Source organism: Alligator mississippiensis, chromosome 11 (genome assembly GCF_030867095.1).
Source record: "Alligator mississippiensis isolate rAllMis1 chromosome 11, rAllMis1, whole genome shotgun sequence".
Taxonomy (NCBI): domain Eukaryota; kingdom Metazoa; phylum Chordata; order Crocodylia; family Alligatoridae; genus Alligator; species Alligator mississippiensis.
The window spans coordinates 57383412-57403069 of record NC_081834.1 but is presented as its reverse complement, the minus strand read 5'-3'; the positions used below and the strand labels follow the sequence as shown (position 1 = coordinate 57403069).

Sequence of the window (19658 nt, the reverse complement as noted above, 5' to 3'; positions counted from 1 at the left end):
ACACACAACCCAGGTATCTGAAATCCCACTCACGTGTGCACACACAATCACACATGTGTGCGCACACACTCACTCACAGAGTCACAGATGCACACAGAAGCCCAGTGGCTCACACACACAGACACACACAATCACATGTGTATGCACGAGCACACATACAAAGAACCAGGTGTCTGGGACATGGACATACACACACACATGATCACACATACATGCATGCACACACACACACACACACACACACACACACAGAACCCCGGAGTCTGATACACACACAAGCATGTGCCTGCGTGCGCACACATGAAGGCATACACACACAGACACGTGCACACACACATTACAACCCAGGCGTCCAGATCACACGCATTCATTACACGCACACAGAGACACACACAGAACCCAGGCGTCCAGATCTCTCTCTCTCAATCACACACACACGTGTAACATCCCCTCCCCCACACACGTAACCTCCCCCCTCTCTTCACTCAGCTCTTCCACCCGGGATTTTCCCGGCCGGCCCCCCAGCCCCGCCCCCGGCGCGGCGCGGCGCAGCACAGCCAATGGGACGCCGGGGCCGGGCGGCGGCAGCCAATGGGCGGGGCGGGCAGGCGCATATAAGCGGGCCGGAGAGCGGCGGTGTCCATTTCCGATGGCAGCACTCTACAGCTCACGTGTCTGCTGCGCGCGCACCCCGCGCCCCGCGCCCTGCTTCACCTTCGACCCGCTGCCCGAGCCCCGGGCCCGGCCCTGGCCTCGGCCTCGGCCCCGCCGCCGCGCCCCGCGCGTGCTCTACCCGCCCGTGGTGAGCCCGCGCTTCGAGGACGGCGGGGGATGGGGGTGGCTGGGACGATGGGGTGTGGGGAGGACGCCTGGGGAGATGGGGATCGCTGCGGGGCAGGACGCCTGGGTCCCTGGAGGAAGGGGGGAGCCGGGCCAGCAGGACCCCTGGGTCCCCGGGGGGGCACGGCCGGCTCCCAGCAGGGCCTGGCCGGGGAGGCCGTGGGGGACTCGAGGCGGGGCCCGGGCTCCTGGTTCTGGGGGGTCTTGCCCCGTGCCAGGACCCCCGTGCCTCAGTTTCCCCAGTGCAGGCGGAGGAGCAGCAGAGACGCCCCTTCGCCCTCCCCGGCTGTGACTCGGCCCCGGTGACTCGGCTCCAACCTGCTGCTGCTTATCCCAGCCTGCCCCGGGGCTCCAGCGCCTGGGCTCCCCAATCCCCACTGCTGCCCTGGCCCGGCCAGATGACGGGGCAGCACGTGGCCTGGGCTGGTGACTCGCCCCTTAGGAAGCAGTGTGGGGCACAGGACACGCGATAGGCCGGGCACAGCTGGAGTCTCCTTCTGTGCTGTGGGGCCAGGCCAGGTTGGGGGCGAAGCATTCTGGGTAATGGCCGTGCTGAGCTTGGAGTCTGGTGGGAGCCAGGCATTCTGGGTAATGTCCCTCGGCTGGGGCCTGAGGGGGCTCCTAGCTGGGTGCAAAGCATTGTGGGTAACGTGCTAGTGATATGGCTTAGGAGGCATTCCTGGCCTGCTGCAGCATGAGACATGCTGGGGCTGGCACAAGGCATTCTGGGTTGTCATAGGTGCAGGGCATTCTGGGTAAAGGTGCCGGGGATTGGGGCTATGAGGCACAAGGCAGTCTCCGTGGCACCAGTAGGTGCCGGTCCCATCACTGGGTTGGTTATGAGGTATTCTTGCCTGGGCATGAGGCAATCTGGGTAACGTGAGGCATTTGGGGTGCCTTGTGAGCCTTGTGGCAGTACATTGTGAGTAACCTGGTGGCTCTCTCCTCTTTCCTCCCAGGTGAAGCGATACTACCCACCGGAGGAGCGCTGCTTCGCCAAGCGCCTGCTGGTCGTGCTTTTGGCCATCCTCTTCTTCCAGATCTACAGCGCCGATGAAGACCTCCCCATGGGCCCCAGCGAGGTCGGAGGGGCCTTGTATGACCCCCCCATCCACGAAGATCCCCTGGCTCCTGCCAGTGCTGTGCCGTGGTCCTGCCGCCCCCACGACCCCACTGTAGACATCTCCCAGTTCCTGGCCTGCAACCCAGCTGCCTTCTGAAGGCCTGGCCCGCCTTGGTGAGGGGATTGTGGGGGACAGCCTGGCACCCAAGGGGGTTCCAGGCCCTGGCTGCTAAGGGGTTAACCCTGCCTCGTTAGGAGCTGCTGCTTCTGAAGGACCCAGTGTCAGCTGCAACTTGAAGCCTCCAGAGCAGGGAAGACTGACATTCAGGCCCGGCGCGGGTCGCTGGTGGACAGTGTTGGGATGATTAATATTAATATTAATATTTATTTAATATTGTTATTGTTATTAATTATTTAAATTATATTTATTGTAATAATGGTGTATTTATGGAGGGGTCTCTTGATAACTTAAAGGAACTGAATAAAAACCATGTGACTAGTCATGCCTGTGACATGTTGTGGGACCTGTCTTGTCCTGTGTCGGGGGTCATTGGAGTGGTAAGAGTCAGATGCCCCCCACCCCCAAGATACCCCATGGAGGGGCAAAGCTCAATGCCTGTTGGGTGTCTTGGAGGAGGGAAGGGAAAGGATTGGCCAATCGGGTGGTTGTGGAGCCTTCCTGGTAGTCTGGTGGGTTGGGTTAGAGTGGGAAGATGAGTTAAGGTATTGACACGCCCCCACCATGGAAAAAGGAATTGGCTTTCCCTTATTGAGGTGTCCCTCTTCAGTGAGGGAAGCTGATTTTTTTTTTTTTTTTTTTTTTTGCTGCCCAAAAAGAGCAGCAGTAGCACTCCTATTCAGCTCCCCAGCAAAATTGACTAGACTCCTGCTAACCTCTTTCCTCTAGGTGTTAACAGCCCTCTCTCCCCTTATGTCTTAATTACCTTGATGTGCTGCTAAGTAAGCATATCTTGATGATCCATTTGCATCCCTCTTCTCCCCCCTCCCCCCCACCCCAGTTCCTCTTATTTCACAACCCTGAGGACTGTCTTCTAGTAATGCTTTTGAAATATGAGGTTGGCCCATAGAGTGGATTTTCCCACAGCATGTAAGGCTTCAGCTTTTGGCTGGATATCCAAGAGTTGCTGACAAATTTAGCTGTGGGGGGAGGGGAGGGGTGTTAAAAGTGGAGGAGCAGGATGGGAAGGTGGGGGAGTGGATTGGCTACTGTCTGGCCAATCCACCTCCCCAAAAAGAAGGCTGGGTGATTTTTTTTGGGGGGGGGGGGGGGGGCGGGCACCAGAAGAAAAAAAACAGAGCAGCAGGTTGGCTCAGCTTTGTGAGGAGTATGTGGGGCCTGGTGCCCGGGTGTCTGTTCCCAGGGCATGGGGGATGAGAGCGGGGACGAGGGGACGAGTGCCTGGATCCTGCTATTTGACTGGAGTTGTGTCCTCTCCAGCAATGACATCAGAGTTGATCCCAGTGACCTTGAACCTGATTGGGGGGGGAGGGGGGGTAATGCACTGCCATGGTGTGAAGCTGCCTACCCGCATGTGGGCCTGTGACTAAGCTGCCCTGTACTGGCTGGTGTGGGGGTGATTTCTCAACCACTGTTCTCAGAGCTGTGTAGTCATAGGCAGACCCAGCACCCATGGGGAAGTCCCATCTCCATCCACCCACCTCCATCCATTGGGTCCTCACATCCACTGCCCCCTGCACCTCCTCCCTTCCCTCCACCGCATGCTCCCTGCACCTGTTGCCTCTCCCTTTCCATCTATTGTTCTATGCCTGCATCTTCTTCCCTCACTCCATGCCCACAGGACCTCTCCATCCACCCACTGATTCATTTGTCCACCTACATCTCCTTTCATCTGCCTATCCGTTGCTCCACCCCCACATCCTCTTCCTTCCTTCCTTCCTGGCACAACACATTCACCCCCTGCCACCAGTCCCCTCCATCCATCCCCGGTAGTCCCTTCCTTCCTTCCCTCTCTCTCCATGCTGTACCTCCCCACCCCATGCACACTCCATCTGTCACCCGGTCTCTTTCCTTCCTTCCCCCTTACCCCACTCTCCTGATTTCCCCCCCCGGCCCAGTCCAGGAGTCCATCTGTCCATCCAAGACCACCCCCATCTCAATCTATCTGTCCATCCCACTTTCTCAGAGCTATTCCTGGCCAAGGCCACGGCTGGGCCCTGCCCTTGGCGGTGTTGATAAGGGGCTATTTTCTGCACAGAGAACACGGCATCCTTGCCTAGCTGGAGGTGGGGAGCAGGGGCGGGACTCCTGGGTTCTCTGGGAGTTGCGGGGCTGAGGGGGGATTGGGGGTGTTGAACTGAAATGTCCTGCTCAGTCCCGCAGACAGATCTCTCCTGCCTGATGGGGGGGTGGGGTGTGTGTGTGGGGGGGGGTGGGGGTTGAAGCGTGGACTCCATGCATGTGCATGGGCACATGCATGTGTTTCCTGGGTGCCTGGGTTCATTGTGTGTGCACAACACACCTGGGTTCTGTGCGTGTTTGTGCGCTGGACGCCTGCGTTCTGTGTGCGGGTCCCAGAGGCATGTATGTGCGTGCGTGCGTGCATGCATGTGTGCCCCGGATGCCTGGGTTCCCTGCATAGGCACCTCCCAGGCTGCTTTGCCACCCCCCTCCCCCCTTCTTGTTCATGGCCGGGCCCGGCTTCCCGGACCTGCCGCCAGCGGTGCCCGCAGCCACATCCGGCCCCGCTTCTGGCACCAGGCCCGTGGGAAGGGGGGGGACCCCCCCGCTCTCCATCTAAGGGCACCACAGGACCCACCCCTGCCCTGCCATGGAGCTGGGGAAACAGGCGGGGTGGGGAGGGGCGGGGCCTGGGCACTTGGGCTGTCTGGGGCGGGAGAAGGGGGCGGGGCCTCCTGGGCTCTAGGCCTAGACTCCTCCCCCTCCCCCGCCCAGCCGGTGGCCCTCGCCCCCGCCCCGCAGCGTCCCGCCCCCGCCGCCCGGCCCTGCAGCGCTCCCCGCCGCCAGCAGGGGGCAGCCCCCGCCCGGCAGCAGGAGGCCGCCGCAGGGGCTCGGGCGGGGGCTGCCGGGAGCGGGGCGGATCCGGGCGAGGCTGCGGCAGGAAGGCGGCAGGAGCCTGCGGATCGGGATCGGGCCCGGGCACGGGGTAATTGCGGGGGAGGGAGCCCCGGTGACCGGCCAGATGAGACCCCCGATCCGCCGGGCTCTCGGGGAGGGGTGGGGAGGCTGGGAGCCCGGCCGCCTGGGTCCCATGCCCCTGTGTCTCTCCCCGCAGCCCCCGCTGCTGCCACGATGTTTTTCACTTGCGGCCCCAACGAGGCCATGGTGGTGTCAGGTGAGTCGCACCCCAGAGCCGGCTGCGTCCCGGGCCCTGGGCTGTTTTATGTGGCTGTCCCCAGCTGCCCTACCCCAGAGCCAGCTGCATTGGGGGGAGGGGGGATGTCCCTGGGCTGTTCTGTGCAGCCATTGTCCTGCCCCACCCTAGAACCAGTTGCATCCCAGCTTGGCTGCTTCCATATGCTGTTATATGTGGTGGTCTCCTGCTTCACCCCAGAGCCAGCTGCAACTCCAGCCTCTCAGCCATTCTTTGTGGCCATTGCCACCTGCTTCACCTCAGACGCTGCTGCTTCCCAGCCTAGGGGGGCTCCCTGGGCTGGTCTGGGTGGCTGTTCCCGTCCCACCCCAGAGCTAGCTGCATTGCCAGCTTGGGGGTCTCCTTGGGCCAATCTATGTAGGTGTCCCCAACTATCCCACCCCAGAGCCAGCTGCATCTGGGCACGAGGTGGCTGTTAACCCTTTGCTCCCTTTGCCGCAGGCTTCTGCCGCAGCCCCCCTGTGATGGTGGCTGGGGGCCGGGTCTTCGTCCTGCCCTGCATACAGCAGATCCAGAGGCGAGTCCCAGGAAGGGGTACTTCCGGGGGGGGGGTCTAGAGCCCATTGATTTGGTTGGGGGGGTGCTGAATTGGAAAGACCCATTGAACTGGTCCCTAGTGGGGGGAGGGGTGCCAGGGATTGGGCAATCTCTCCTCTGCCGACCCCCTGCCTCCACCCTCGCAGGATCTCCCTGAACACGCTGACCCTCAACGTGAAGAGCGAGAAGGTCTACACCCGCCATGGGGTCCCCATCTCTGTCACTGGCATCGCCCAGGTAACCCCCCGGTCGCCATAGGGATGGGAGAGATCCCTCCTGCCCCCTTCCCTCAGTGGTACGGCCAGTACCCTCCCCCCACCCCCACCATGGTACTAGCCACCCCCTACTCCCAATACCCCATGGGACTGCCCCTGCTGACCCCCCTCCACATTCCTGACAGTGGTATTGGCAGTTCTCCCTCAGCCCACCCCCATTACCCCCATGTGGTACCTTCCACTGGGCCCCCTTCCTTGTCACCCCCCTTGGTACTGGCCGTCTTGCCCTCCCCATTGGTACTCACTTCTGTGCTCCCCAACCCATCTCCCAGCTCATTCCCCTGTGGTCATTATCCCTGGCCCATTATGCTTTCCCCTATGTGGCACTGGCTACTTTCCCCATCCCCATGCTCCCCATGGTACCACCCACTGCCTCCCCCCAGTTCAGTCCCCTCAGTGGTACTGGCCAGGTCCTTCTCTCCTTCCCCCCCTCAAGTGGTACTGTCCATTTCCCCCTCATGGTACCAGTCATCTTTCCCCAAAAGTGTCCCACAATGGTACCACCCATAGTACCCCATTCCCTGAAATAGTACTGCACACCCCCCAGCATGTTCCTTCATGGTACTGGCCACTCCCTCCACCACTCTGTCCCCCCCCCCAGTTACCCTTAGTGGTACTGGCCAGGTCCTTCTCTTCTCCCAAATGGTACTGGCTGTTCCCTCTCATGGTACCAGCCAGCCCCCACTCCCAGTTTCCCACAATGGTACCATCTGGGCTGCCCTATTTTCCCCCCACATTGGTATTTCCCTGCTATTCCCCCATGGTACTGCCCACCCCCCTTCCTCCATTCCACATGGTACCACCCATTGACCCTACCACCCCCACCCCCCAGTGGTATAGGACAGGTCTTTCTCCCTTTCTCCCCAAGTGGTACTGGCCAGTTCCCCCTCATGGTGCTTTCTGCACCCCCTCCCATGTCCTCCCCCCCCCCATGGTACCTTCCTTCCCAGCTCTGGGTACCAGGGCACCAGATTCCTCCCCCTGTTGGCTGTCACCTGGCAACCAGAGAAGTGGCCCCTTCTTCCTCTTAAAGGGGAAGTTACCCCCACAAGAGCATCCTTTGCGAGTGGGCTGGGTCTTGCCCTGCCCGACCTCGATTGCCCCGCTCCATCCCTGGGCCGCAGGTGAAGATCCAGGGGCAGAACAAGGAGATGCTGGCAGCCGCCTGCCAGATGTTCCTGGGCAAGACGGAGAGTGAGATCACCCACATTGCACTGGAAACGCTGGAGGGGCATCAACGTGCCATCATGGCCCACATGACCGTGGAGGTGGGTGCGGGTCCCTCCCTGCCCCCCAGTCTGCCCTGGTGTCCGTCTGTCGGGGGGAGATCAGGTGTGTGTCCATGTGTCCCTCCTTGCGTGGGGGGTTGTGGGAAAGGAGGGGCCCCTGGGACCAAGACCAGCTTAGGTGGGAGGGCCAGGGGGTGCATCTGTCTGCACATCTCTGGAGGAGGTTGGGTAGGTGTCCATCTGTCTGTCTTAAATCGGGGCACCCCTCAGGACTCACCCTGACCCCCCTCACCCAGGAGATCTACAAGGACCGACAGAAGTTCTCTGAGCAGGTCTTCAAAGTGGCCTCTTCTGACCTGGTGAACATGGGTATCAGCGTGGTCAGCTACACACTCAAGGACATCCATGATGACCAGGTACTTGGTAGCTGGGCTTGTCCACCCAGCCGCACCCCCACCCCCCCCCGGGGGAGGAAGGGGACCTGTGGGCAAGTCCATGGGCAGATCTAGGATTTGGAAATGCAAAGTGAGGTGGCAGCTAAGATGGTGCGTCATCAGCTAGAATACAACACACATTTTTATTCTGTCCAAGGGAAACTAGAAGCTACATGAATATGCTAAGGGGCCAGCGCTATAGAATTCAGTGTAGGAGCAAAGCAAAAACAAATGTAACTCCTGGAATGAGCAGGGGGTTGTGAACTAGGTCCTCCTGAGGTCCCTTCCAACCCAAATTTTCTATGATTCTATGAGTGTGCACTAGTTTATATGTGATCCTAGCAGTAATCTGATAGATGATATATAAAGTTTAAAAAGAAGTGCAACGAAGTAGGCAAACATTCAGGTTCCAATCAAAGTAGAAACAAATATAACTAATGCCATATGTGCTTATTTGCTAGATTATCTATTAAGCTTAAAAAACATACCAAACTAGGCAAAAAACAGACATAATTGTCTGCATGCATTTGTGTCTTTGGCCCTGTAGCTGTTCTACTTAAATGAACATCTCTTATTTGGATTCATAAAACAACATCTAGCCTTCTTGCAAGTTGCAACAATGACTCCAGTAGTTCAATCATTTCTACACCAGATTTAGAAATGGAAGGTGCAGAAGGGGGTGACGCATCATCTCATAGAACAGTGGTTCTCACAACCTTTTTCATACCAGGACCCATTTGTAAACATCAATGGCCAGACCCGACCCAGTACCCCTTACTTCCAACCTGCTGTCCCCTGCTATCTGTGTGTGGGGCAGGGTGTTGGGCAAGGGAAGCCCCACATAGGCTGGAACTCTGCCAGCCTGCAAGGGAAAAGCCACAGTTTCCCACGTTTTTCTCCTTTAAAAGAGAAAACAATTTTAAAGTTTATTCACAACCCTTTCATATATTCTTGTGATCCACTTTTGGGTCATGAACACAGCGCACATTTTTCTCCAGTTAAAAGGAAACTAGACGCTTTGCTAATATGCTACTGGGCCAGTGCTATAGTAGTCACTTTAAAATCAAAGCAAAAAAAACGTAACTACTGGAATATGCACTAGATCATATATAAATCTTAGCAATTATTTGCTAGACTACATATATAACATATAAAAGGAAACACAACAAAGTCAGTAAAAAACAGTTTAAATAATCCAAAGATCTTGTGCCACTAGTCCTGTAGTGATTATAGCTAAATGTACTAGATTATTGTTTCAGTGTAAAAAAAAAAACAAAACAAAAAAACCCCCCAACAACAAAAACCAACATAACAATCTAGGCAAGAGAGAGTTAAAAGATAGCGTGTCTTTGGTCCTGTAGTCATTATAGTTAAATGTGTGTCTCATTCAGATTCACAATATAAAATCCAGCCTTTTGAGTGTCTTGACAGTGCCTCCAGTACCTCAGCTTTGGTCACTTCTGTACCTGAGTTCAAATGAGCACACTTGAGCTAAGGTTTTTAGCTAAAGCTACAAACAGGGCTGTGTAGCTAAAGCTACAAACAGGCTGACACATGTTACCAGGAATGGCTGTTAGACAGCAGCATTGCCAAAGAAAGGGTGGTTTGAATGGTGGAAGATCAAGACCATTGAAAAGGAGAAGGGGGTATTTTGTTAACAAATTTTGAGCAAGGTGGGAAGGGAAAGAGAGATTTTAAATGCACCTGTGGGTCATTCCAACCAGTGTGAGAAGCTTATTGATTAATGGACAAAAACAAGATTAATTGCCAAGGATAATCATAAACTTACTGGAAGAGTCACTCTTCCATGGACTGGTCTCAGCCTGTTTCTCCACAACCAGGGGGGAAATCCTCCTTCAACCTTCCATCAGGCAAATGTCTTGGTACATGCAGCAGTCCCACAGGTGTGAAGAGTTACTCTCCCCATTTCCTTCCAGTCACATTTCCTATTTGTGGGTGGCTGGTAAACATGATCTTAATATTCTAATCGAAGATCGCCGATTGGCTTTATTTAAATGTCTTTGTTTCACTGAAGCCTTCAGAGCTTCAGACCAGATTCTTCTTTGTGGATATGAAAGGTGTCACTTAATTGGGGGTGTTGATTGTAGCTGTGTTGGTCTAAAACGGTGGTCTCCAACCTTTTTAAGTATCAGGTCACTTCTTGAACTAAACTGCAACACAGGATCTACCGTGCCACCCCCTTCCCCTCCTCTCCCCCCCGTCCAGCAGGTCAGTCTATGGGGAAGGGGTGGGGGGTGGGCAGATTGAGGCCCCAGTGGTAGGGTAGGGAGTGGGGCAGGGGTGAGTGGGGCCCAGGCCAGGTGGTGGCCTCTGCACACTGGGAGAGACCTACACTGGATCTGCGTGCTAGGATTGTGCCCTGGACCCCTGCGCACTTGGATCAGACCCCGAGGCCCTGTGCCTTCCCCTCCCAACTCCAAACATTGGAATAAGGTCCTGTGTACCAGGATTGGGCCCTCACGTTTGCTGCCCTGGCTGGGTGGTGGGACAATTTTCCAGGTGTGGGGGAGAGCTCCCACCGCTGCACTCACCCCAGTGGAGGCCTGGGGGGTATGTGCCCCCCGATCTGTGTGGGGCAGAGGCGGCTTCTGCTGCACGCTGGACTTTGTGCCCCAAGCCCTGCTGCAGCTGCCCTTAGAGCCACACAACACCCCCTGCCTGTCTGGCAATGGGACATGGAGCCTTTGACAGTCTATCTTAGTCTGGGGGGCTGAGTGCACGCATGCGCATATGTGCTCAGCCCCCCAGACTGAGATTGACTGTCAGAGGCTCCACGATCTACAGAGGTACCAGTGACTGCTGGTCTAAGGACATAGGCAAACAAGGCTCTTTGGGTAAATCCGATATCTTTTATCAGACGAACTAAAATAGTTGGAAAAATTCTTCTTTGCAAGCTTTCAGGTACAAACACCCTTCTTCAAGATTGGGAAATGCATACTTTTAGCAGAAGGATATTTCCTTAATTTCTTTCTTTTTACACTACTTTCTTTCTCACAATTTATCTAAATGTTGTAACACTGATCCATTCAATAGTTCATGCATTTGCTATCGCAGCTTGCTGTATCCGATTCCAGACAGATTTCAGCGCTATGATATTTGCTTCCCTTGACATGCAAGCACAGGCTTCTGTTATGCAAAATCAGCCTTATACTGTGGTCTGGCTGTTTGCTCCGAATCAGATAGAGGCCCATGCGGGTCACAACTGCTTCAGTTCTCTGATAGCCATATATGTCACGAATGTCAGTTCTGTGCCAACAGTTCACACCCGTGGAGTGGAGAGAGATTAGCAGGAATCAAGGAGATGACACTGAGCCCTGAAGTCATTGGACTCCGTAAGTGTTGCCTGAACAGAAATGCCACTGTCTGTCATGGGCAGTTGGTTTTAAAGCTGGGGGGGAGCAGGAATCTGACATCATGGCAGGGAAGAGCTACGTGTTCCTCTGAACCTTCAGGATATTTGAAGAATCTCTGGAATGATTTATCCTGGAATCTACTCTGAATTAAATCTACCATGTGTTCTCACATACCACATGTGTCTTTCCTCCTCCCAAACCTGCTCGCCAAAATTGGACGGGTGTCCTAAGCAGCAAAGCTGATTTTCCTTCAGTGGAATAGAAGCATGGAGACCCTGTGCTCTAATGGTTGCTAAAATGACTGTCATGGTTCTTTAGCTTGGCAAGCTGTAGGGACAGAGGCTGATGGTAACAGTCTTCCAGCCACTGAAGCAGCAGTGCTTGACCTCCGGCCTGCGGATGGATGGAAGGATGGTTTGAATGGGAGGATACGTGGGCAGATCCACTGGGGACAGTGGTATAGTTTCATCCCTCTTTGATCCATGCTTTACCCAGACTTTTCAATGAAATGACTTAACGTGAAGTATTAGAGGCACTGTGAAGACACTCCAGAAGGATGAAGTTTGTTTTATAACTCTGAATAAGACATACATTTAAGTCTAATGACTACGGGATGAATGACATAGTATCGTTGGACTATTTTCTGCTGATGTTGTGTTTTAAACTTACTATCTAATCTAGCAAATCAGTGCACATTTAAATAAAGTTATAGCTGTTACTACTGTGATCCTCAAGTGAATGATGTAGCTCGGGGCATGGGCGCATCTAGGGTCTAGAAAATGGGTGTGTGGATGGTCTGGTGCTTTATTCCATAGAACACAACGTGCATTTGTCTTCAATTACAGGGAAATTAGAAGCTTTACTAATATGTTAGGGGCCCAGCGCTATATCATTCAGTTAAAAGATGAAAGAAAAAACAATACAACTGGAATGTGCACTAGATGACACACAACCAGAATGATAATTTGGTAGATGATATTTAGCATTTAAAAAGAAAGACAGCAAACTGGGCAAAAGTCCAAAGAGGCCGTGTCATTCATCCGGTAGTGGTTATAGTTAAATGTATGTGTCTTATGCAGATTCCTAAAACAATATAGCCTCCTTGAGCGCCTTGACAGTGACTCCAGGACTTCACTGTCAGTCATTTCTACACCAAATCTTTGAACTGTTTTGACTGTTTTGTACCCAGTTTGTTGTGTTTCTTTTTAAACTTTATACATTCTCTAGCAAATTATGGCTATCGTTATATATAATCTAGTGCATCGTCCAGTCAGTATTTGTTTTTGTTTGATCTTACACTGAATACTATAGCACTACCTACCTAGCATATTAGTAAAGTGTCTAGTTTCCCTTTAACTAAAGAAAAATGTGTGTAGTGTTGTATGTGATAATGTGCCACACCTTCTACACTCGTCTAAATTGTAGATCTACCCAGGCACGCCACATTTTTCTCCAGTTAAAGAAAAACTAGGAGCTTTACTAATATGCTAGGCCAGTGCTATAGTATTCAGCTGAAGATCAAAGCAGAGACGAAACAAAAATCATCATGCCTTTACACGAATCTGTGGGGTGCCCATGTTTCGAATTCTGCATGCAATTCTGGTCCCCACATCTCCAAAACGATGTAGTGGAGATAGAAAAAGTCCAGAGAAGGGCAACCAAAATGATCAGGGGCCTGGAGCCATTGCTATACCCAGGGGAGATTAAAAAGGCTAGGACTCTTCTACCTGGAATGGAGAAAGCTGAAAGGGGAGAGGCCAGAGGACATGCATACAATCATGAAGGGCGTGGACCAAGTGAACAGGGAGCTCTCGTTCACGGAGTCCCGAATACTAGGATTAGGGGGCATGCACTGAAATTAGTAGGGGGCATGTAGCTGTAATAGTTAAATATACGTCTCTTATTTAGATTCTAAAACAAAATCTACCTACCTTGAGCATTTGGATAGTGCCTCCAATACTTCACAGTCAGTCTTTTCTAAACCTGAGTTCATATGACCACCCCTGAGTCAAGGTTTTTAGCTGGAGCTACAAACAGACTGGAGGGTTGTGAAACAGAAGAGAGATGTTGCCAGGGATGGCTGACTGCAACACAGCAGAAGAAAGGATGGTTTGAATAGTAGAACATCAAGGCTATTAAAAAGGAGAGAGGGTTGTTCACACCTAAGGAGTGGAAAGAGATTACCAGGAATCGTGAAGATGAGAACGAGCCACAAAGTTAATGGACTCCTCAGTGCTGCCTGGATAGAAAAGCCACTGCCTCTCCCAGGCAGTTGCCTCCCCCACCCCCTGATCTGCCTCCAGTTTCCCCTCACCCTTGGGGTCTGCCCTGAGGCAGGTATGACTGGAGTCCTTCTCCCCTAGGATTATCTGCATTCCTTGGGCAAAGCCCGGACGGCCCAGGTCCAGAAGGATGCCCGGATTGGAGAGGCTGAAGCCAAGAGAGATGCTGGCATCCGGGTGAGTGCAGGGTCCTGATGTTGGGGGGCAAGGGGGCAGATCTGGGGGCCTAGGGACCCCCAGAGCTGGCTCTGACCCCCTCCCTTCCTCAACCCACCCTGTAGGAAGCCAAGGCAAAGCAGCAGAAGCTCTCGGCCCAGTACTTGAATGAGATCGAGATGGCAAAGGCGCAGCGGGACTATGAGCTGAAGAAGGCTGCCTACGACATTGAGGTCAACACCCGCAAGGCCGAGTCGGACTTGGCCTACCAGCTCCAGGTGAGCTGGGCGTCGGGGTTGGGCCCCTCTGGGACACCACAGCCTTGGGCTGATGGAACTCCCTGAACACCATAGTTGATAGAGGCCACCTGGTTGCTGTGGTAACCGCCAGCCATTGCAGGGTGACCTGTGACCCAGCCAAGTTGCCATAGTAACCATACGGCATAGGTCTCGAGGCCCTGCTGAGTTGTCATGGTAACCATCAGCCATTGTTGGTCTTCAGATCCTACCAGGTTGGTATGGTAACCACCAGCCATTGGTCTTGAGACCCCACCAAGTTGCCCTGGTAAGGGCCTGGCATTGGGCTTATCCTGTGGCCCTGCTTATTTGCCATGGTAACCATCAGCCATTGCCCTTGACTGGTTACCCCTCTACCCCATGACCTCCACGTTGACCTGGACTAATGAGGTGACCCCTTCGATTTTGGATGACCTGTTACTCCCCCCCTCCCCCAAACGTTGACCAATGAGATGCAGTTATGGACACCTTTTGGTTTGCTAGGTTATACCAGCCATTGATTCCTGCCTACAATGTATTGCTCAGCAGCCCCCCTCTGACCCCTAGACAGGTCCTAGTGGTGTCAACCAGGGCCTTCTTGGCATCATGACTTGTTGGCCAGGTTAGCCCTTCACCTACTTGTATTATGTCAGCTGTTGACCTTTGACCCCCCCCTTCCCCAAAGCTATCCCACATAGACCTGATAATTTCAGCACTTGGCTCATGGTGACTGGCTAGCATCCATTACAAGAGGGGTTGTGGGCCCCTCTGTTGGCCTCCCATGTTTCACTTCTGACCTACCTCCGTGGGTATGAGCCCATTTACTCACAAGCTACCATTGACCTTTGTGGGATTCCAACCTGGAGTCCTCATTGAAGGTCCTCCTAACCCTTGACCTCTGACCGCCACCTCCTCCCCCCCCCCCCCCAACCCAAAGGTGGCCAAGACAAAGCAGAAGATTGAGGAGCAGAAAATGCAGGTGCTGGTGGTGGAGCGAGCCCAACAGATAAATCTGCAGGAACAGGAGATAATTCGCAGGGAACGGGAGTTGGAGGCCACCATCAAGAAGCCGGCTGAGGCTGAACGCTACCGCCTGGAAAAGCTGGCTGAGGCTGAGAGGTATGGACACCCCCACATCTCCCCTCTGACCCCTGAAGGTATCAGTGTGGGTCTTCTTGACATTTTGGCTGGGTTGACCTTTCACCTATGTCTCTAAGGTCAACTGTTGACCTCTGACCCCTCCCCTCCCTTGGCTGACATGACATCTCCCATGGCTGTGACTCCTCCCTTCATCTTGCACCCCCACCCAGGTCCCAGCTCATCATGCAGGCTGAGGCAGAGGCAGAATCCGTGAGGGTGAGTGTGTGTCCATTCCTCAATCCCAGGTGGGGAGAGTGGGAAACATGGGGAACAAGACCCAGGCATCTGGGTGGGGCAGCACGGGTGTGGAGTTAATGAGGGAGAAGAAGGACTGGGAGGAAAACCCAGGCATCTGTGTAGGTGGTGTGGAGTCATTTGGGGGGGCGGGGCAGGGGGGAGAAGGAGACTGAGAACCCAGGCGTCCAGGTGGCAGCACAGGGCACAGAGAGGGGTGGGATGGAGGTAAGAACCCAGGCGTCCAGGAAGACAACACAGGACATGGAGCTAGGAAGGGGGTGGTGGGGGGGCGGCACCAAGATCAGAGAACCCAGGCATCCAGGCGGGGGCGGGGGGGGGACAGTATGGAGTTGGACCTGGGGCGTCTAAGTGGGCAACCCAGGGCACAGGAAGAGAGGCTGGGCTGGGGAAGGAAGCCAGGTGTCCAGGAGGGTGGCACCGCCTTAAGAGTAGAAGAGAGTCCACAAGGGGGAGAGGGGTCCAGGGGCAGGCAGGCGGGGAGTAGGGAAGGGAACCCAGGCATTTCAGGTAGTGGGTGGGGATTCCAGGGAGTTAAACTGGGGCACTCAGCGGGGAGCCAGGGAAGGGCAACCCAGGCATCCAGGTGGTGAGGGGGGAGCCAGGGTGGGGAACCTGGGACTTGACCCTGCCCCCTGCCACCCGCAGGTGAAGGGGGAGGCGAGGGCGTTTGCCATCGAGGCCAAGGCGCGGGCGGACGCTGAACAGGTGGCCAAGAAGGCTGAGGCCTTTCGGCAGTACAGCGATGCCGCCATGGCCGACATGCTGCTGCAGCGCCTGCCCGAGGTAGGCCCTGGCCCAGTATCCATAGGCCACACCCCATCGACTGGCCACATGCCCAGTGTGGGTGGTGCCCATATCTAGGCCACACCCACAGCCTGGCCATATGCCTTTGTGCTGCACAGCCATTGTGCAGGCCACACCCCCACACTGGCCACGCTCCCAGGTCATTGGCCATGCCCCCATATAGGCCATGCCCCCACAGCACCACAGCTACGCATAGGCCCCACCCCCTCTCAGGACCCCAGCAAACAGGCCATGCCCTCAACTCATGCCTTACGCTCTGTGCTCAGGCCACACCTAAACATGTACCTAGCTCTCCAGCCTTCAGGCCACGCTCCCTTGCCCCTAGGACACAGGCCACACCCCGACACATAGGCTTAACCCCCATATAAGTGCCACTCCTATCTAGGCTCCACCCCCCACCTACAGGCCCCATTCCCTGCCTGCAGGCCCCACTCTGCCTAGGCCCTTTCCCCATCATACAGACTGCACCCCATATATGTCCTACCCCCTGCCTCAGCCCCACCCCATTCATACCCCAGCCCTTTGCCTAGTCCTGCTCCTAGCCTGCAGGCTCTGCCCCCAGCACTCAAGCCCTGCCCCAACACATCTGTGTAAGTCCCACCCCCCAGCCTGTAGGCAGCAAAGCATGCCTCACTCCCCTGTATACGCCCTACCCTCAACTTACAGGCTGTACCCCTACACATCCCACCCCCAGGATCCAGACCCCCTCTCCAGGCCCTGCCCCCATACACTCCCCACCCACCGCCCATGCAAACCCAGCCCTACGTGGGCCCCACTCCATCCATGTCGCACCCTTCTGCATAGTCCCCACTCCTGCCTAGGCCCTGCTCCCAGCAAGTAGGCCATGCCTCCATATATACGCCATCCTTCTGCATAGGGCCTGCCCCCACTACATAGGCTACACCCCCAGCCACATGCCGCACCTCTGTGCCTAGGCCCCACCCCCAGCACACAAGCTTCACCCTCCTTAATGGCTTTCTCCCCCACAGGTGGCGGAGGAGATCAGCCGCCCGCTGTCCTCGGTGCAAAGGGTGACACTGGTGTCCAGTGGGGACGGGGCTGTGGGCGCCGCCAAGCTGACAGGGGAGGTGCTGGGCATCCTGGACAAGCTACCTGACACGGTGGAGAAGCTTACAGGCATCAGCATCTCTCAGGTGCCTGGAGACCTGGGTTCTGGTTGGGGGCTGGCACAAGGAGTGCTGCGAGCCTGGATGCCTGATTTTGGGGGTGGGGAGGGGAGTAGGGCAAACTAGAGCTTGGATGCCTGTCTTCTCTGGGAGGGGAGTGAGGGCTGGGGAGCTGGTGCAGGTGGGGCTGGGTTCCCTGGCGCAGGGGGTGAGGATGGGGGTTAGAGAAAGGGGCTAGGAGCCCAGAGGCCTGGGTTCGCTGGGAGTTGCATGGGTGGCTCGTGGGTTAGAGAAGGGGAGGGGGAGTTGGGAGCCCGGGCACCTGGGTGCCTCTTACATGTCTGCTCCTCTCACTGCCTCACACCATCCTTCCCTCTCTCTCTCTCTCTCTCTCTCCTCCAGATAAGCCAGAAGAAGCCAGGCCGCATGTCCTGAGCTCCCGGCACTACCCGCCCCTCCTTGCCTCGCATGGGACCCCCTGCTCCCCCAGCTCTGGGTGGGGCCGAGCTACCCCCTGCCCCCACTTGCACTTCTGCCCCTCTGTGCCAAGTCTGTGTGGTTTACAGACCCCTCTCCCCAGTGCCACTTGGAGGACAGCAGGGGTCCCCCCATCTTCCCTGCTGCCCTCCCCTCCCTCCCACTGCCATAGCCCATCTACCTGCCTCAGCCCCATCTCCTACAGTGCCTTGTCCAGCCCCCGCACAGGGGCAGCTGCCTGTATGTGCCCCGCTGGTGCCACCCGGTCTGTGCCAGACATAATTAAACCCTGCCAGGGTACATGGAGCTGGGCCTGGCTAGTGTCATGTGTGAGGCCTGGGAGTCGGGGGTAACTCCCTGGTGTCCTGGGGGTTGGGAGGCGGGTGCAGCTGCAGTCTGGCAGCCCCTGGTGCCCCCCTGGTGCAAGCAAGGGGGTAGCATGGGGGAGAGTGGCCTAGTACCCCCAGGGCCTGGCCTCCCCCCCACCCCCAGGGCCACGGGAGGGGGTTACAGCCCCCAACACTCCTGGGGGGGGGGGGTGTCTCATTCCTCTCTGCACCTTCACCCTTCCCCCCGCGCCCAACTGGTACCCCTCGCTCTCGCCCCGCCCCCAGGTCCCCTGACCTTTGACCCCCGCCAGGGCCCCGGGCTTGGAGGCCGGAGCCGCAGAACCCGGAAGTAGCTGTACAGAGAGGCGCCGCGGGACCGTAAAGAGGCGGGCGGCGTCGGGCTAGAGTGTCTCCCGGGTTGCGGCCCTGGGCACGGCATGGCGGAGATCGAGAGCAACCACCGGGGGACGGGCTGGAGCGGATACTCCGCATCCTCCACGTGGGCGTGGACCATAGACTGTGGGGCAGGGGAGGAACAGAGAACGCTCTAATGCTGTGGCTAGAGTGTCCGCTGTCGGTCCTCCTCAACATGGCGGCCTCACCCTTCTATCGCGAATGAGCATAGAGATGCCCACGTCGAACCGCCGGGACACTGAGGGGGGAGGAGGGCCCGCCGTCACCCGCCAGAAAATGGCCGCCGCCCGCCCATTGAGTGCGGGGCTAGAGTACAACCGGCCCCGCAGCACGTGGCTCCTTCCTCGTGATTTCCGCTGTTCACTAATGAGAATGACGTCACCCCGGGGCCATTCATAGCCACCGGCCTCTGGGAAGCGCCAGGCCCTTGTCCCGGCCCGGCCTGACCCCAGTTGAGCTGTGCCAGGCGCCATGGTAATGCAGGCCAGGGTTGCCAGGCAACGGGCAGGTTACTAGGGGCAGCCCTGGGTACCAAAAGGGGTATCTCGGTGTTGCCAGGCAACGCGCTGGTTACTACAGGGGGGCCTGGCTACCAGGAGGGGGCGTCTGAGTTACCAGACAACAGGCTGGTTACTTGGGGCTGCCATGGTACCATAAAGGGGCATCTCATGTTGCCAGGCACCTTGCTGACCGGGGCCTGTCCCTGCTCCCCAAGCATACAGGCCTCAGGCCAGGGCTGCTTCCAAGCCTCTAGTGTGCCCCCAGGCCTCGGGGAGAGATGGGAGAAGAGGATGCCAGTGTCCGGAGGGGAGCAGGACCTGCCTGGGGTGGGACAGCCATGACACTGTTTTTGCAAGCTCGCAGCTCCTACACTCAACTCCAGTGCCAAATCCCAGCCTGAATTGGGCGCACCTGGTTGTAGTCATGAGGGAGAGGCTGGGAGCCGAGTTCTCTGCCCCAGCTGGGAAGGGGTGCAGCAAACACATTGCAGCAGGGATGCCCGGCTCCCCCTCCGGCTCTGGGAGAGGAGGAGGTCTGTCAGGGCGGTGGGGTAAAGGTGGCTGGGAGGGGGGGTCAGGGCAGTGGGGTAAGGGGGGGCTGGGAGGTGGCAGGGTAGTGGGGTAAAGGAGGCTGGGAGGCCGGACACCTGGGTCCTTTGCGGGTGGGGGATGCAGCCGGTGGCAGCCAGCACCCCTGGGTTCCTTGGTGAAAGGGCAGCGGGTGCCCGCCCATCCCTCTCTGCCTCCGACTCTAGCAGGGCTGCGGCCGG

General features: G+C 56.5%; 2 protein-coding genes across 3 annotated transcripts; both read left to right on the top strand.

Moving 5' to 3' along the window:
* The first annotated feature begins 632 nt into the window (after positions 1-632).
* On the top strand, positions 633-2404 carry IER3 (immediate early response 3). Of its 2 annotated transcripts, none has more exons than XM_014601178.3 (2): positions 633-802; positions 1800-2404. In XM_014601178.3, the coding sequence occupies exons 1-2, from the start codon at positions 650-652 to the stop codon at positions 2058-2060; spliced, it is 414 nt and encodes a 137-aa protein (XP_014456664.1). In that variant the 5' UTR covers positions 633-649; the 3' UTR covers positions 2061-2404. The 2 variants fall into 2 exon arrangements, with proteins under 2 accessions (XP_014456664.1, XP_019350903.1); XM_019495358.2 differs by lacking the exon at positions 633-802 and adding an exon at positions 899-1428.
* A 2536-nt stretch (positions 2405-4940) lies between these two features.
* Positions 4941-17951, top strand: FLOT1 (flotillin 1). Its single transcript, XM_006275465.4, has 13 exons — positions 4941-5049; positions 5179-5238; positions 5719-5794; positions 5961-6051; positions 7214-7357; positions 7615-7734; positions 13490-13585; positions 13690-13842; positions 14777-14958; positions 15150-15195; positions 15883-16020; positions 17031-17195; positions 17571-17951. The coding sequence occupies exons 2-13, from the start codon at positions 5196-5198 to the stop codon at positions 17601-17603; spliced, it is 1287 nt and encodes a 428-aa protein (XP_006275527.2). The 5' UTR covers positions 4941-5049; positions 5179-5195; the 3' UTR covers positions 17604-17951.
* Positions 17952-19658: the final 1707 nt, after the last annotated feature.

Bases quoted from the DNA above. Each gene is read 5' to 3' on its own strand.
- IER3 (XM_014601178.3), top strand. From the start codon at position 650: ATGGCAGCACTCTACAGCTCACGTGTCTGCTGCGCGCGCACCCCGCGC. The intron at 803-1,799 runs GTGAGCCCGCGC...CTTTCCTCCCAG, and splicing joins GCGTGCTCTACCCGCCCGTG to GTGAAGCGATACTACCCACC.
- FLOT1 (XM_006275465.4), top strand. From the start codon at position 5,196: ATGTTTTTCACTTGCGGCCCCAACGAGGCCATGGTGGTGTCAG. The intron at 14,959-15,149 runs GTATGGACACCC...ACCCCCACCCAG, and splicing joins AAGCTGGCTGAGGCTGAGAG to GTCCCAGCTCATCATGCAGG. The intron at 17,196-17,570 runs GTGCCTGGAGAC...TCTCTCCTCCAG, and splicing joins CAGGCATCAGCATCTCTCAG to ATAAGCCAGAAGAAGCCAGG.